The sequence below is a fragment of the Babylonia areolata genome, chromosome 33 (assembly GCF_041734735.1).
Source record: "Babylonia areolata isolate BAREFJ2019XMU chromosome 33, ASM4173473v1, whole genome shotgun sequence".
NCBI lineage: Eukaryota > Metazoa > Mollusca > Gastropoda > Neogastropoda > Buccinidae > Babylonia > Babylonia areolata.
The window spans coordinates 11,895,583-11,910,534 of NC_134908.1; the positions used below are offsets into that span (position 1 = coordinate 11,895,583).

Consider the following 14,952-nt stretch of genomic DNA (forward strand, 5'->3'; position numbering starts at 1 on the left):
ACACGCACACACATTGATTTCCACACCACCACCTTGATCATAACATCACCATGACTTTCTTCTTGAAATAAACGGTCACACCATCCACAGCAGCTGCTGCTTTCCTGTTCAATCAACACAACTAGGTCAGAACTGACCACTAAATTTATAGGCCACATCGGTTACTCTGGAAAGCCCACAGTAGGAATTCTAGACACCATCACAATGAAAGGAATGTAATTGAGTTACTGATTTATGCTGTGTTGTGGATTTTTTTGTGGTTTTTTATGATACTTATCTGGCTGAGAGAAAAAAGAGCAGTGTAAAGTGTAGCATCAGATGATACAGAGTGTGACGTATATGTAACGTACATGAAATAACATACATTTTTATATGTGTCACTGATCTAACCAAGTGGGCAAGTGCAACTGATCTAACCAAGTGGGTAAGTGCAACAGAGAAAGTACATGTGGCAACCAGCTGTTACCATGACTTCTGTGCTCTCAGCCATGTGTGTGGCAGTGCTGCATTATACACCACCAATATGCACACACCGAGGACTGCAGAAATTGTCGCTATTGTGTGGCTGCATCCAGTGCATGTAAAATATTTGTAGAAGGAAAGAATGTCTGTATAAAAAAATTTCCTGCACCAATCCTGATGTTACTTCTGAGCTGTATGTCTTACAGCAAGATAAAACTTGTTGCATATAAAATTAATCAGTTGGAATCATGTTGTTGTAAAAGAATTATGTACATATGTATATAAAAGAGGGTTTTTTTTGTTGAAAGCCATGAGGCAGAGTCCAAAAGTTAGATTGTACGTAATATACTCTATGTACCAGCTGTGAGATTGATTATTTGAGTTTTTGCCTGCTCCTAGCTCCTGTTCGATTATTTTTTGTGTTATATATTGTATGATGATTTTATAGCCTGGACCTCTTTTATTATTTTTAGTGTTAATATTTTGTATTTACAATGATCATAGACTTTTAAGTATGAAGGCCTGGCCTGAAATCAATAGGGCTGTGTTTTGATAACTTGTATCCTTTTATCCTTCTTGGATTTTTCATTAAGTGATGTATAGCCTGGTAATTTCTATTTATTTTTAACTTTTGGGGTAAGAACAGAGACTTGTAACCAAGCAAATGCACAGTGCACATTTTTGTGAGTTGGACTTGAGGGAAGTGCTTTTTTTAATCAGTTTACATAGCCTGCTCAGTTTGGTTGAAAACTCAGTTCACTGACATAACGCATTGAAAAAAATTTAAATACTGTTTATCGTAATTGTAAATGCTTGCCCTGTTGTCCAGTCCTTTTGTGGATTGTGACACACATGCACGCACGCACGCCAAAGAAAAAAACCAAAAAAAACTCCAACAAGAACATATTGCAAGAATAAGATAGTATTGCATTATTTGTATGTTCTGAGATGAGGTGCTTCTCTCTGTTAGTCTGTGTCTTACATTCTTAAAATGTGTATCATCTTATCTTTGATTAATAGTAGACTGTGTATTAGTGTGTGTATGTGCTTGATTATCCTAGCCTGCCTTTTTGTTAATACCGTATTCAATATATGACCATTTCAAGGGTGGGGAATATGGCCATTCATTGTTCCACAAAGTTTACTCCATAATGGACCTCTTCCATAATTGATGAAAATGATATGAATCATTCTTGTTTTGTGAAGATGATTCAGCTTCCAATATCAGGTTAAATGAAAAATCTGGTTTGAAAAAAAAGAGAAAAATTGATGAGAAATTAATGAACAGTTATAAAAACAAAAAGCAAACAATATGAACAGTTTTTTTCTGGGTGGACAAAAAGAATTGCAAGAAATAAACTTATAAAGAAATGAACCATTGTATTGTCAAAACCTAACCTCTTGAACATAGCAGGAAAATGTACTGTTGTCAAAAGCCGGGCAGCATTGAGACAGCATTCTGCACAGCAGTTAAGTGTCTGTACTGGTACAACTGCCAGGCAGCAGTCAGACAGCATTTTGCACTGCAGTAAGGTGACTGTACTGTTGCCGACTGCCAGGTGGCAGTGGGTAATCTTTAGCCATAACAATGAAACTGTATACATTGGAGATTAGGTCTTGGGGCGGTGTACTCCCTAGGTGAGCTTGCCAAAAACTACTGGATTTGAAGGTCACCTCCACTGGTCTAGACCTGGTCTGGAGATAAGTCACAGAATTGGAGATTAACCGACTTTTTGGTCCTGTCCATAGCAACCGGACTGGTATGTAATTAGTACTGGGTTAGTTTTGGGTGATTTGTTTTGTGTCAGCTATGTCTAAGCAATGAGTGGTATAAGTCTCTGCATACACAGTTTGTGCAAGTGTATGTGCTGGTCAAGAACATTCTGAAGATTGCCTCAGACATAAAGTATGATTCAATGGTAAACAAAAATGCATGCATACATTGACAGGTGAATTTTAATGCACATATACACATCCACTTATGCCATATTTACATATTTAATAATAATCTCCTGGAAAAGTTAGAAATTACCTTTCTTTTGACAACACTTTGTTTTTTTGTAATACTCTGAAATGTGTTTTGGATCTCAAAGCTTAAGAATTAATGTGAAACTTCATTCACTTCATAACACTTATACCTTCATGGTACAGCCCATTTCAGTCGACAGACCTTATTACAGTTTAAGTCAGCCTGGACCTTGATTGCACACTTGGCATCGGTACACAACATTGGTAATACTGCTTAGTCTGCGGTTTACCAAGGTGAGGGTCCCAGTTGCTTTAATCCCCAGAACCCTTCGTGTGCATTCCCAGCACATGCTGGCTGAGGTTATAGCAAGGAGCAAAGTCCCGAATTGCTTTAGCACTGCCTGCAAGGCAGCACAGTGATAAGCACCTGGCCTCTCTTCAAGACTGTCAACTCCTAAAAACAGAATATAACATGGGCCATCAATCAATCAATTCATCAAACAAGAGATGCAAGGCCTTCAAGACTCACTTTTGATACACACTTTAAAAAAAAAAAAAGTATAATAATAAATAAGAGGGTTTTTTTGGTGTGTGTTTTTTTAATCATTAAAATGTATTCTGTATTTGATATTAAATAGCTTTGGGTTCAAAATAGAAAAACGTTAAGCAGATTTGAACCATACAAACAGTCTTACCCTCAGCCCCTAACCTGTGTCTATGAATGACTTTAAAAAATTATTTTAGATCATGTTATTTTTTAGTGTGATAAATCGGTTACGTATTCAAGATGATGACGCCATTTAAATCATATTTTGGTATATCTCGGGCGTTTAAGAAATTATGCAGTAAAGGAGATGTTTCCATCGCCTCAAGCACACTGCAACATTTAGCCATTTTCTCGGGATCTTGATAGAAGTTCCACAGGCTAGTTACACTCACCAGGAAACTAAGACACATGAATTTAATTTCTCATTTATGTTCATTCTGATTAATTCAGTATCCACTTTGAAATATTCATATGCAGTAAACACATTGTGAAATATTCATATGCAGTAAACACATTGATGATGTAGTTTGTGCCACTGAATGTGTTCTGTCCAGAATTTGTATCTCTTTTCTTTTAATTGTGAACAAGAAAAAACAAGATCTGCACAGACCAGCCTAGACAAGGCTGACCAAAACTCAGTGAAATGGTCAATTCAATTTTTCTATGTTCATTCTAGTTAAGTGTCCACATTAGAGTATTCATATGCAGTACACACGTCAATGGTGTATTAAGTGTCACTGTATGTGTTCTGTCCAGAATTTGCATTTCTTTTCTTGTGAACAAGAAAAATGAGTTCATGCCATCATCTTAACAAACATAGCCTACACTCCAGAAACTGGGAAGAGGTAATATGGTGTTTTCGGAATCCGAAACGAGCCTCAACAAAATAAACCATCAATGATCCAGAAATATGGCTTAATTCAGGAGACTTACAACCTGTAATTGGTATGACTGAAGATTTTTTTTCCTACTATGTTTAAGCCAAATTTGGAATTGGCAGAGAAACTATTTCCAGAGAAAATGGCAATGTTAAAGTTTGCCATGGATACACACACAGACAGACAACAAAACACACGGTTATGACATATTCACTTTGTTTACACAAGTGAGTTAAAAATACTTTATTAATCTACATGGAATTAATTTGTGCAATCTCAAGCTTGTTATATTACCAAGTATACCAAAGTCACAAAAAAAGAGAGAGACAGTACTTTAAAAAACATGAGAACAAGAGAGGCAAGGCCTTAAAGACTCACTTGTGATACACTTTAAAAAAAAAAAATAAAAAAAAATCTAATCGTTAAAATGTGTTCTGTATTTGTTATTATAAAGCTTCAGATTAAAAAAAAAAGAAAAGAAAAAAGAAAAAAATAGTCCTGACAGCAGATTTGAAACCCGCGTGTTCAGGTGAGAAGAAACTGTCTTACCCATACACTATCGTGGCTCCTTAACTGATGTTCAGAAATTTAACATTTAAACATGCTTTTTTAAGGGTGATAAATCGATTGTGTTATTCGCAGTGAGAACGCTGTTCAAATCATATTATTCTGGTGTATCTTGGGCATTCAAAAAATCTTTTAGGGCAATTAAGAATTCTTTTTAAGTCCGCAGTAAAGGAGACTTGGCTATCGCTGCAATCACACTGCAACATTTAGCTGTTTTCTCTGGATCTAGATAGATGTACAAGTTTAGTTACACCCACCGGGAATGTACGACACGGTCAATTAGATTTTTCTTTTATGTTTATTCCAGTTTTATAGTTTTAAAGTTGATATGAAAATTGAGTATTTTCTTAAATTAATAACATGTAGAGCTAAGTACAAGTACTTCTAAATGTCGTATAAAGTGAAAAGGACTTCATTTTGAGAAAAGTCAAGACTGGACATTTTTATGTTTCATCAAGGGTATTAAGTCTCATGGTTTATTATTTTTAACTGAATTCCAGCTGATTTTGTTGATATTTTTATGGCATTTTGGGGCATAATCCAGTAAGTAATGAGGCGTTCACATATCTTTCTCTGAATGAATATTTAACAGTCTCCTTCTCCAACTTTCCATCACATGTTATCGTGTATTGTCGATTGAATATAGGATTGAACGGGCAGGTCAACAACTTGAAACAAAATGGCGTCCTTCACGAGGAATATGAGCACACACTTTGAATATGTATAAATATATGTACACAATTGAATTTTGCCCATGACCTTCAGGGCTCAGCCAATAGATCTATAAAGTCCACTCGTCGTATTGATTTTAGTATTTTCCGAAAAAGACCACTTGGGCGAATGAACATAGTGAAAGCCCTGTACACTGAGAGTAAGATTTCACTTAAATCTTATTTTCCTGGCAGTGAAAGGGTTAATTATAAGCAACAAACAAGCAAACATGCTTTGAATTAAAAACAACAAGAAGCAAACAAACAAACAAAAAATGATTCACTACTGTCATCGGGAGCATACGGATGTTCCCTTGACTTGGGAACACCCCTCCCCGTTCATTTTGTTTTGATGCTTGTCTGCATTTCATCCAGAGATAGTGATCTTGGAGGCAACTTTCACGTTCCAGTGCAGGACTATAGAAATACTTGCAAACTATGTAGTAAATTGAGTAATAGCAAATGCTGAGCACATGTAGTACAGGTGCAATGAAGAAAGTAAAGAGAAAACAATCCTTTCATGGCATCGAGCTTTAACTCCCTGTTTACGTTGTACAGTTGATCTTCCCCTATGTGGAAGTTGACTGCAAGTACTACGACCTTGGTCTCCCTTACCGTGACCAGACCAATGACCAGGTGACCATCGATAGTGCGGAGGCCATCATGAAGTACAATGTGGGCATCAAGTGTGCCACCATCACTCCAGATGAGGAGCGTGTGGAAGGTAGCTGTTGTTGTTTGCTTGGTGTTTGTGCGTAGAAGCAGGAAGAGACATTTTGATTGAATGCTGATTTGAGTTGCTGGTATGGATCATTATCATTATAAATTGTATTTATTAATTTATGACATTCAAATGCACTTCTGTGGATTTATGGATCATGCACACACTTGCAGACAGTTTGTTTCTCAAGGAGGCATTGCGTTAAGACAGATCCATATATGCTGCTCCACATCTGCTGGTATAACCATCAGTGGTATAACCATGATAATCAGGCCTTGAGTACATGCATATCTGTGCACATGTCACTGATTCTGTATTTGGAAAGGATTTGAAATTAATGAACATAGTTTTTTTAGAACGGTTAAGTCAGCAGGCATATTTTTTACATTTAAAAAAAAAACAAAAAAAACATTGAAAATCAGTATCAGGGTACAAATGGATTTTTCACAGGATCATAAACAAATTACATCATTCACTTAAGTGTCTGTCTATCAGACATTCTAAAGAAAGTTAGATTCCATTTATGATTACAGATTTATCAGCAGTGACGCTTCTCCCACCCACCTTTGACCTTCTGTGTCCAGTTTTATACTGATAGCTATAAATGTTTGTATAACATTTTGTTTCATATACCCATTGTATCCCCCCAAACTAAGTATAGCTGCCTTAACAGTGAGGTAAAGACAGTCCTATGCATTAATGCCCACTCATAAATTTGTGTACAAATGCAGGATTTGCAGCCCATCAAGACAGAAAAAATATAACTTTTTTAATGTCTACCCACATGGGAGCAACTCTTCCATCTGGGGACAGAAATCCGTTTTTAGATTTTGATCAAAAACGGAGTGTGCATTTTCTAGAGGTTTGGGGGTGGGGGGGGGGGGAGCCTATGGGTTTTTCTGTGTCATTTGTGGAAAACCTGTCAAAAACAGAAATGAAAGTGCCCCATTTGTAGAACCCATAGAGAGAAGTTTTTGAGAAGAGAGTGACTGCTAGAGCGCCTGAGTCACAGGTTTTAACGGTCGATTGAAGTGATACTGGCAGTTGTCAAAATGCGGATGATGACAGAAGCGATCATTCCATAGCACGTCCAGTTGTCACTGTGAAAAGCAAATTATAATAATAATAATAATGGATACTTATATAGCACACTATCCAGAAATCTGCTCTAGGTGCTATACAAAAACGCTTTTTTTAACATAAAACATTACATCAATGTTACATACACACACCAAAATGTGACTACACACACACACACACACACACACACACACACTGCATACATACATTTTAACATACATGTGTATCTAACAGCTACCCTGACACATACGCACACATAGGCAGGCACAAACTTACATAAACACACGCACACACAATACACATTCATATACATGCATATAGTTAGTACACATACATATGTATACACACATAGTCAATTATGCCAAAACACACACACACACACACACACACACACACACACACACACACACACACACACATGCGTGCAACTGCAAGCACACACCAATACACTTACACATGCACACCAAGTACACACCATTACACTTACATATGCACACCGATGCATGCTGTGATGCGATCACCATCCCTGTCAGTCTCCAAGGACAGTGGGTACATCTAGCTGCCCCTCTGTTCATTCAGCAAAACTGCAAACATTTTGCCACTTTACCTACAAGTAACTTTGTAGCAATTGCAGCAACAGCTTTGTAGCAGTTGACATCAGTGCTTTTTTTCTGAAAATACATCAGCCATCAGGGGATGATACAGCAACTTCATGGGGATGGTCAGTTTACTTTATTTAGATCTTGGATCTGTAACCAAATTACTCAAGGCATACACGCATGCTCATAAACAGCTGAATTTAACATGGGCACATACACACAAACACCGCTGAATTGAACGCATGCGTGCTCTCAGGCGGTGGTGGTGGTGTGTGTCCATCAAGATCGATGATGACCATCCTTGTCATCCAGCTGGGGGATGGGGGGAGGGTGGTGGTGGGGTGGGGGGGAGGATGCTCATGAATCTATCCGTGAATGCACAGATGGCTGAATAGTCCAATCTGCGCACGAAATGTTCGATGACAGTTGGGGCAGACAAAGACAGGCATACCATTGTCAGGGAGCTTGTTTGCCCTTGACTTTCTGGCCTGCCTCTTCTGAACAGCTGCAGCAGTCCTGTTGGCCTCGCACAACTTGGCACCTTTGTGCACAGCAGCGCGCCATTTGTCACGGTCCACTGCAGATTCCTCCCAGGAGTCAGGGTTGATATCAAACGCTTTCAGAGAGACTTTCAGAGTATCTCTGAAGCGCTTCTTCTGACCTCCATGTGATCTCTTCCCTTGTTGCAGCTCGCCATAGAAGAGCCTTTTGGGCAGCCAATGGTCTGGCATGCGCGCCACGTGTCCAGCCCAGCGAAGCTGGGACTGCATCAGGATGGTGAAGATGCTGGGAAGGGTGGCTTTTGCGAGCACCTCTGTGTCTGGGGTCTTGTCTTGCCACTTGATGTTCAGTAGCTCCCTGAGGCATATTGTGTGGAAGTGGTTCAGCTTCTTGGCTTGTCGTTGGTACACTGTCCAAGTTTCGCAGGCGTACAGTAGTGTGGGGATAACTACTGCTCTGTAGACCTTTAGCTTGGTCTCAAGACTAATGCCTCTTCTGTTCCAGACATTTGCATTGAGTCTACCAAAAGTTGCGCTTGCTCTTGCAATCCTGACGTTCACTTCATCGTCGATGGTTGCATTTCGTGACAGTGTGCTGCCAAGGTATGTGAACCGCTCCACCGCACAGAGTCTCTGACCGTTGACTGTGATGTTGGGCTCAACGTAGGGTTTCCCTGGGGCTGGCTGATGGAGAACTTCAGTTTTCCTCGTGCTGATGGTAAGGCCGAAGTTCCTGCTGGCAGTGGCAAACTTGTCGACACTGAGTTGCATGTCAGCTTCAGATCCAGCGTTGAGGGCACAATCATCAGCAAACAAAAAGTCTCTGATGATGTCTGTTATGACCTTCGTTTTTGCTTGAAGCCTTCTGAGGTTAAACAACTTGCCATCTGTTCGGTACTTTAGGCCAATTCCAACATCGCCATCTCTGAAGGCATCAGTAAGCATTGCAGAGAACATGAGGCTGAACAGAGTTGGAGCCAGGACGCAGCCTTGCTTGACACCATTTGTGACAGCAAAAGGAGCAGATGTTTCGCCTTTGTCCTGGACTCGAGCCTGCATGCCTTCATGGAATTGGCTGACCAAGGAAATAAATTTCTGAGGGCATCTGTACTTGGCCATGATCTTCCACAGTCCCTCTCTACTTACGGTGTCGAAGGCCTTAGTGAGGTCGACATGGGTGGAGAACAGATCAGCATTTTGCTCCTGACATTTCTCTTGCAGCTGCTTTGCAGCAGACACCATGTCGGTTCCGCGCTCTTTCTGGAATCCACATTGGCTCTCAGGCAAATGACCTTGGTCAAGGTGTGCTGTGAGGCGGTTTAGTAGGATCCTGGCAAGTATCTTGCCTGCGATGGAGAGCAAGGAAATGCCCCGATGGTTATCACAGGCTTGCCGGTTCCCCTTTCGCTTGTACAAGTGAATGATACATGCATCTTTGAAATCCTGGGGTATCGTCTCTTCTTTCCACATGAGTGAGTACAGCTGATGGAGCTTCTCAGTCAGCACAGTGCCTCGATCCTTGTAGACCTCTGCTGGTATGGAGTCTGAGCCAGGTGCTTTGCCACTGGATAGCAGACAGATTGCTTTCTGGGTCTCAAGAGGTGTTGGCGGATCATCCAGTGCTTCGTTGATGGGGACTTGTGGGAGACGGTCTATGGCTTCATCATTTATGGAGGAAGGGCGATTTAAGACACTGTTGAAGTGCTCAGCCCAGCGTTCAAAAATTTTCTCCTTCTCGCTGATCAAGGTATTCCCATCTGCACTGAGGAGTGGGGATGATCCTGAGGATGTGGGGCCGTAGACTTCTTTTAAGGCATCATAGAACCTCTTCATATCGTGCCTGTCAGCATATCCCTGGATCTCATCAGCTTTGTCACTCAGCCACTTATCCTGCATCTGGCGTAACTTTTGCTGAACAGTCCTGCGGATGGCATCGTATGCATCCTTTTTTGATGTGGACTTTGGGTTGCTCGGGTAGGCTTGATGCAGACGGCGTTTCTCATCCAGAAGCTGCTTGATTTCATCACAGTTTTCATCAAACCAGTCTTTGTGCTTTCTGGTCATGGGTCCCAGGGTCTCTGAAGCTGTACTATAGATCAGCTCACGCAGGGTCCTCCAGTCAGACTCCACATTCTGGTTGTCCAGAGAGGCGGATTCCAGACGATCTTCCAGCAGCTCCACAAAGGACTGTTTGATGGTGATGTTTTTCAGCTTAGCGATGTTGAGCCGTTTTGGAGCCTTCTGGCCTTGGGGGCGTCTCTTGGGCTGGATTCGAATATTCAGCTTTGAGACTTTCAAGGCGATGGTCTGTCCAACACTCGGCACCGCACATGGTCTTTGTTACACGTACATCTTGCCTATCCCTTTTCCTGACGATGACATAATCGATGAGATGCCAATGCTTTGAGCGAGGGTGCATCCATGACGTCCTGTTACGGGTAGGGAGGCAGAAAACTGTGTTGGTTATCAGCAGTTCGTGCTCTGCACAGGTCTGAAGCAAAAGCAATCCATTTGGGTTGCAGTGGCCCACACCGTGCTTTCCAATCACTCCATCCCAGGAGATGTAGTCAGAGCCAACTCTAGCATTGAAGTCCCCAAGAATGATGAGCTTGTCTGCTTTAGGGACAGCAGCAATGACAGAGTGAAGGTCCTCGTAGAACTTCGCCTTCACTTCATCCGGGTTGGTCATGGTTGGGGCGTAGGCACTGACAGTGGTGAGGTGCTTCTGGCCAGATGCCAGTGGGAGTTTCATGGTCATAAGCCTATCGTTGACTCCCTTTGGGATTCCAGCTAGCTTGCTGACAAGTGCTGTTTTTACTGCAAAACCAACGCCAGCCTCACGTCACTCTTCGCTTCCTCGTCCACTCCAGAAGAAGGTGTAACCAGATCCCTGTTCACAGAGCTCGCCTTCGCCTGCAAGCCGATTCTCACTCAAGGCTGCGATGTCAATGTTGTATCTGGCGAGTTCGGATGCAACTATTGCCGTTCTCCTTTGGGGTCTGTCTGCGTTATCTCTGTCCAGGAGAGTCCTTATGTTCCAAGCACCAATGGTGAGAGGAACGATCCTTGTTTTTTTCTTTTCTTTCTTGTTGTTTCGACCGCTGATGTAGGGTCCCCGCCAGCCGCAGTATGCTGGCCAGGGTGATATGGAGCAGGCAATTTTTGGAGCACCTTTTCTAGCCCCTTCCTCATGCCAGGGAGGTGAGCAGTGCATTCCTAAAGAGGGCTGCTCAGACGGCTGCCGAGCTCCATCGCTGCTCTCAGGCACACACGTAAACAAACTCAAGCCCACACGCACAGTTGCATTGAAAACAGCACACAGCACACATGTATGCACACATAAACACACTCTCTCTCATGCATACACACAGAGTTAAATTGAAAACAAATTTCTCTCTCTCTCTCTCTCTCTCTCTCTCTCTCTCTCTCACACACACACACACACACACACACACACACACACACACACACACACACACACACACACAGAGTCTCACACACACACACAGAGTCTCACACACACACAGAGTCAAAGACATTCATATATATGTATACACACATATACACACACACATATTGACACAGACTGAAAAGAATACAGATGCATGTACACTCTCTCTGTGTCTCTCTCTCTCCTAGTCATACGTGCTCACACATGAACGCACAGAGCTGAATAAGTATCTCTCTCTCTCTCTCTGTCTCTCTCTCTCTCATACTCACATGATTGAATTGAAAACACACACACGCAAGTGCACACACGCATGCACGTACGCGCACATACACAAGCATTGAAAACAATGCACATGCATGCACACACCCTTGCACAATTAACCTTTCCCGTACGTCGTGGGTGTGAAATCACCCAGACAAGTGTTTTTGCTCTGTAACTCAAGTAATATTGAAGCCACTTCCACATAATTTCATGACTTTGTCCATAATATAGTTTACTACATATCCACTGAACATTATTTTCTTTTATACATAAACAAAGAAGTTATTAATCAATTAATGTCCCAGTACGTCGTGGGTGTGACGACACCCATACTCCCAAAGAATAAACCTTGCACGCCGTACGTCGTGGGTGTGGAGCCACCCATGCAAAGCTTGCGCGCCACGCGTTGTCGACGTGACGTCACTTGGGCTCGCTACAGAGAGAGATGAGAGTGACCTTGTCTTTTGTTGATCGTATCCCGTTTCAAGTCTGCGGCAAGTTTTACTCTAAAGTTGTAACTAATTTCAGAAAACAATATTTATTGCACTAGATATCTTCAACAATATTGAATGAACTGTTTTTCTTGTAGAGAATGATCGGGAGCAACTGATTGATAGCTTTTTATCTAGTTGGAATTAAAGTGCCTTTCTAAGAACTGGATATTTTTGTAAGTCTGAAATCAATTGATCTAAAATCTAGTTGATATAGAAATTTTATTCTTATCCTAATCTGTTCAAAGTAGAGAAAACCCGACTATGGCTAAAAAAAGAAAGATAGTTGATATAGAAATTTTATTCTTATCCAAATCTGTTCAAAGTAGAGAAAACCCGACTATGGCTAAAAAAAAGAAAGAAAAAAAAAAGCCAGCCAGCCAGCCAGGAATGCCGAGATCTAGGCCAAGGGAAGGGGGGGACTGATACCAGGCTGTTGCTGCTATGTTAGGGCATCTGCCTTGACCGAAAGAGGATGGGCGTGTAGCCGCTAAAAACAAAACAAAACCAACAACAAAAACAACACACACACACACACACACACACAAAAACCAAAAAAAACAAAAAAACAAAAAAAAAACCGTTTTTTGTAAGTAACAACACTCTCTTCTCACGGGCAAAACTTATTCACAATGCGCCTGGTCAAGCACTGGAGTAAATAGCCTACACGCACAAGTGGAAACTGCGCATGCAAGTCTGCTGAAGAAAAGTCAAATTTGCTTTACGGACAGGTGTGGGTTACTGTGCACCCACGACGTACGGCAAGGTCTTATTTCTTCAGTGAAACCATGGGTGCCTACACACCCACGACGTACAGCGAAGGGTTAGTTCGTACACAGAAACCATGGGTGCCTGCACACCCACGACGTACAGCGAGGGGTCATTCCTTCTTAGAAACCATGGGTTTCTGCACACCCACGATGTACGGCGCGCAAAATTTTAGGCGACGTACGGGAAAGGTTAAAGATCTTTAAAAAAAAAAAAAAATGTATGTTTGTGGTGGTGGTGTTTTTCAGTTTATGTGTGTCTGTGTATAGATCAAAATAGCTTATAACTATAAGATATAACTGATTCATCATGCAACTTTTAAATACTTTATTTTTAGATAAATTTTCTGTTTTGATTTTGATTGCAATAGAGCCTTCAAAATGCCTTTAAAACCGTATTTTTGATTCAGCTTCAGGGGGCATGGCCCTGACCACCTCCCACAACAGGGCTCTGCCCCAATCCCTGCCAGCATCTCAGCTTTTCAAAAACCTATGTACCATGATGTTCATTATTTGACATGTTTTCTTATCATAGTCTCACCAATGCTGAAACAGTTGCCAGCTGCTGCCCCCAAAGAACGACTTCTGTGTCTTATGTCTTCATACTGTAGATTTTTTTTATAAGTGGAGATAGGTAAATCTTAGTTTCCTTTTTTTCTTTTTTTTTTTTTTCTTTTTTTGTGGCACAGTACTGTGTCAGCCATGTCTGCAAAATCCATATGAAGCAGCAGCTGTTGTCTGTCAGATGTTTGATAGAAAGTGTATCTCCATACACCAGCTTATTTGGGAAAAGAGACTGATGGATTATGGGTATCATTATGACATCTGTTCACACACAGCACATATGCGTGTGTTTTCTCCTGTACACACATGACATATGCTTGCACACACACATATACACATAATAGCACTTAAAGTGGAAAGACATGAAATTGTTAGAACATCCAAATTCTGTTGCTGATATTGCTCATTTTTTTGTGTTTTATATACCGCATTATTCCAAGGATTTGAAGATTTTCACTACATTAGAATTATTTATAATTATTAATTTTATTAAGATCTGTTCACAAAATAATGTTAATAGATAATAATTCAATGAGATACGCATTTTTATTTGATATAATCATGTGAACAGAGTTCAAGCTGAAGAAGATGTGGTTAAGCCCCAACGGGACCATCCGTAACATCCTGGGGGGTACTGTGTTCCGTGAGCCAATCCTGTGCAAGAACATCCCTCGTCTGGTGCCTGGCTGGACACAGCCCATTGTCATTGGTCGTCACGCCCATGGGGACCAGGTAGGAGAGAGGGGGAATGTTGAAGGAAATGTGATCGAATGAGTGGTGTGTGTGAGAGAGAGGAACCTTAAGAGAAGAATAAAGTCCTTGAGGTGATAAGGTTTGATTCAAGTGACAACATGATATTCTCAGATTGAATATGCCATATGTAAAAATATACAAATGTGGAATGTGTAGGCAAAATCAGCACCATTCTGCACACACACACACTCACATACATATAACCCATTACACATTTCATTGAAACGTGCACGCACGCGCGCACACACACACACACACAGGGCCCATTACAGATTTCATTGAAACATGTGCACACACACTCTCTCTTGCTCTCTCTGTCTCTGTCTTCATGCTCATGAACACACACATGCATGCACACGCATGCTACATGTCTATTGAAAAGTGGAAAGAGGGAAACAAAGGAAGTTAGTGACAGTGCCAGCTGTGTGTGACCACAGTACAAAGCCACGGACTGTGTCATGGATGGGCCTGGCAAACTGGAGTTGGTGTTCACACCCAAGGGGGGACAACCCAACCCCATCACTGTCTTTGAGTTCAAATCTGGCGGGGGTGTGGGCATGGCCATGTACAACACTGATGAGGTACGTGTGCTGGAAACTGTGCTATATGTATGTGTGGGGGGAGGGGGTCTTG

General features: G+C 41.4%; 1 protein-coding gene across 1 annotated transcript in view; it reads left to right on the forward strand.

Annotated features, from left to right (window-relative positions):
• The window catches only part of LOC143277195 (isocitrate dehydrogenase [NADP], mitochondrial-like), a 36,275-nt gene that overhangs the window by 8,327 nt on the left and 12,996 nt on the right, over positions 1–14,952 (forward strand). Inside the window, exons 3-5 of the mRNA XM_076581974.1 lie at positions 5,691–5,856; positions 14,138–14,298; positions 14,757–14,900. Of these exons, the coding sequence (XP_076438089.1) occupies positions 5,691–5,856; positions 14,138–14,298; positions 14,757–14,900 (471 nt within the window). The remainder of the gene's footprint in view (positions 1–5,690; positions 5,857–14,137; positions 14,299–14,756; positions 14,901–14,952) is intronic.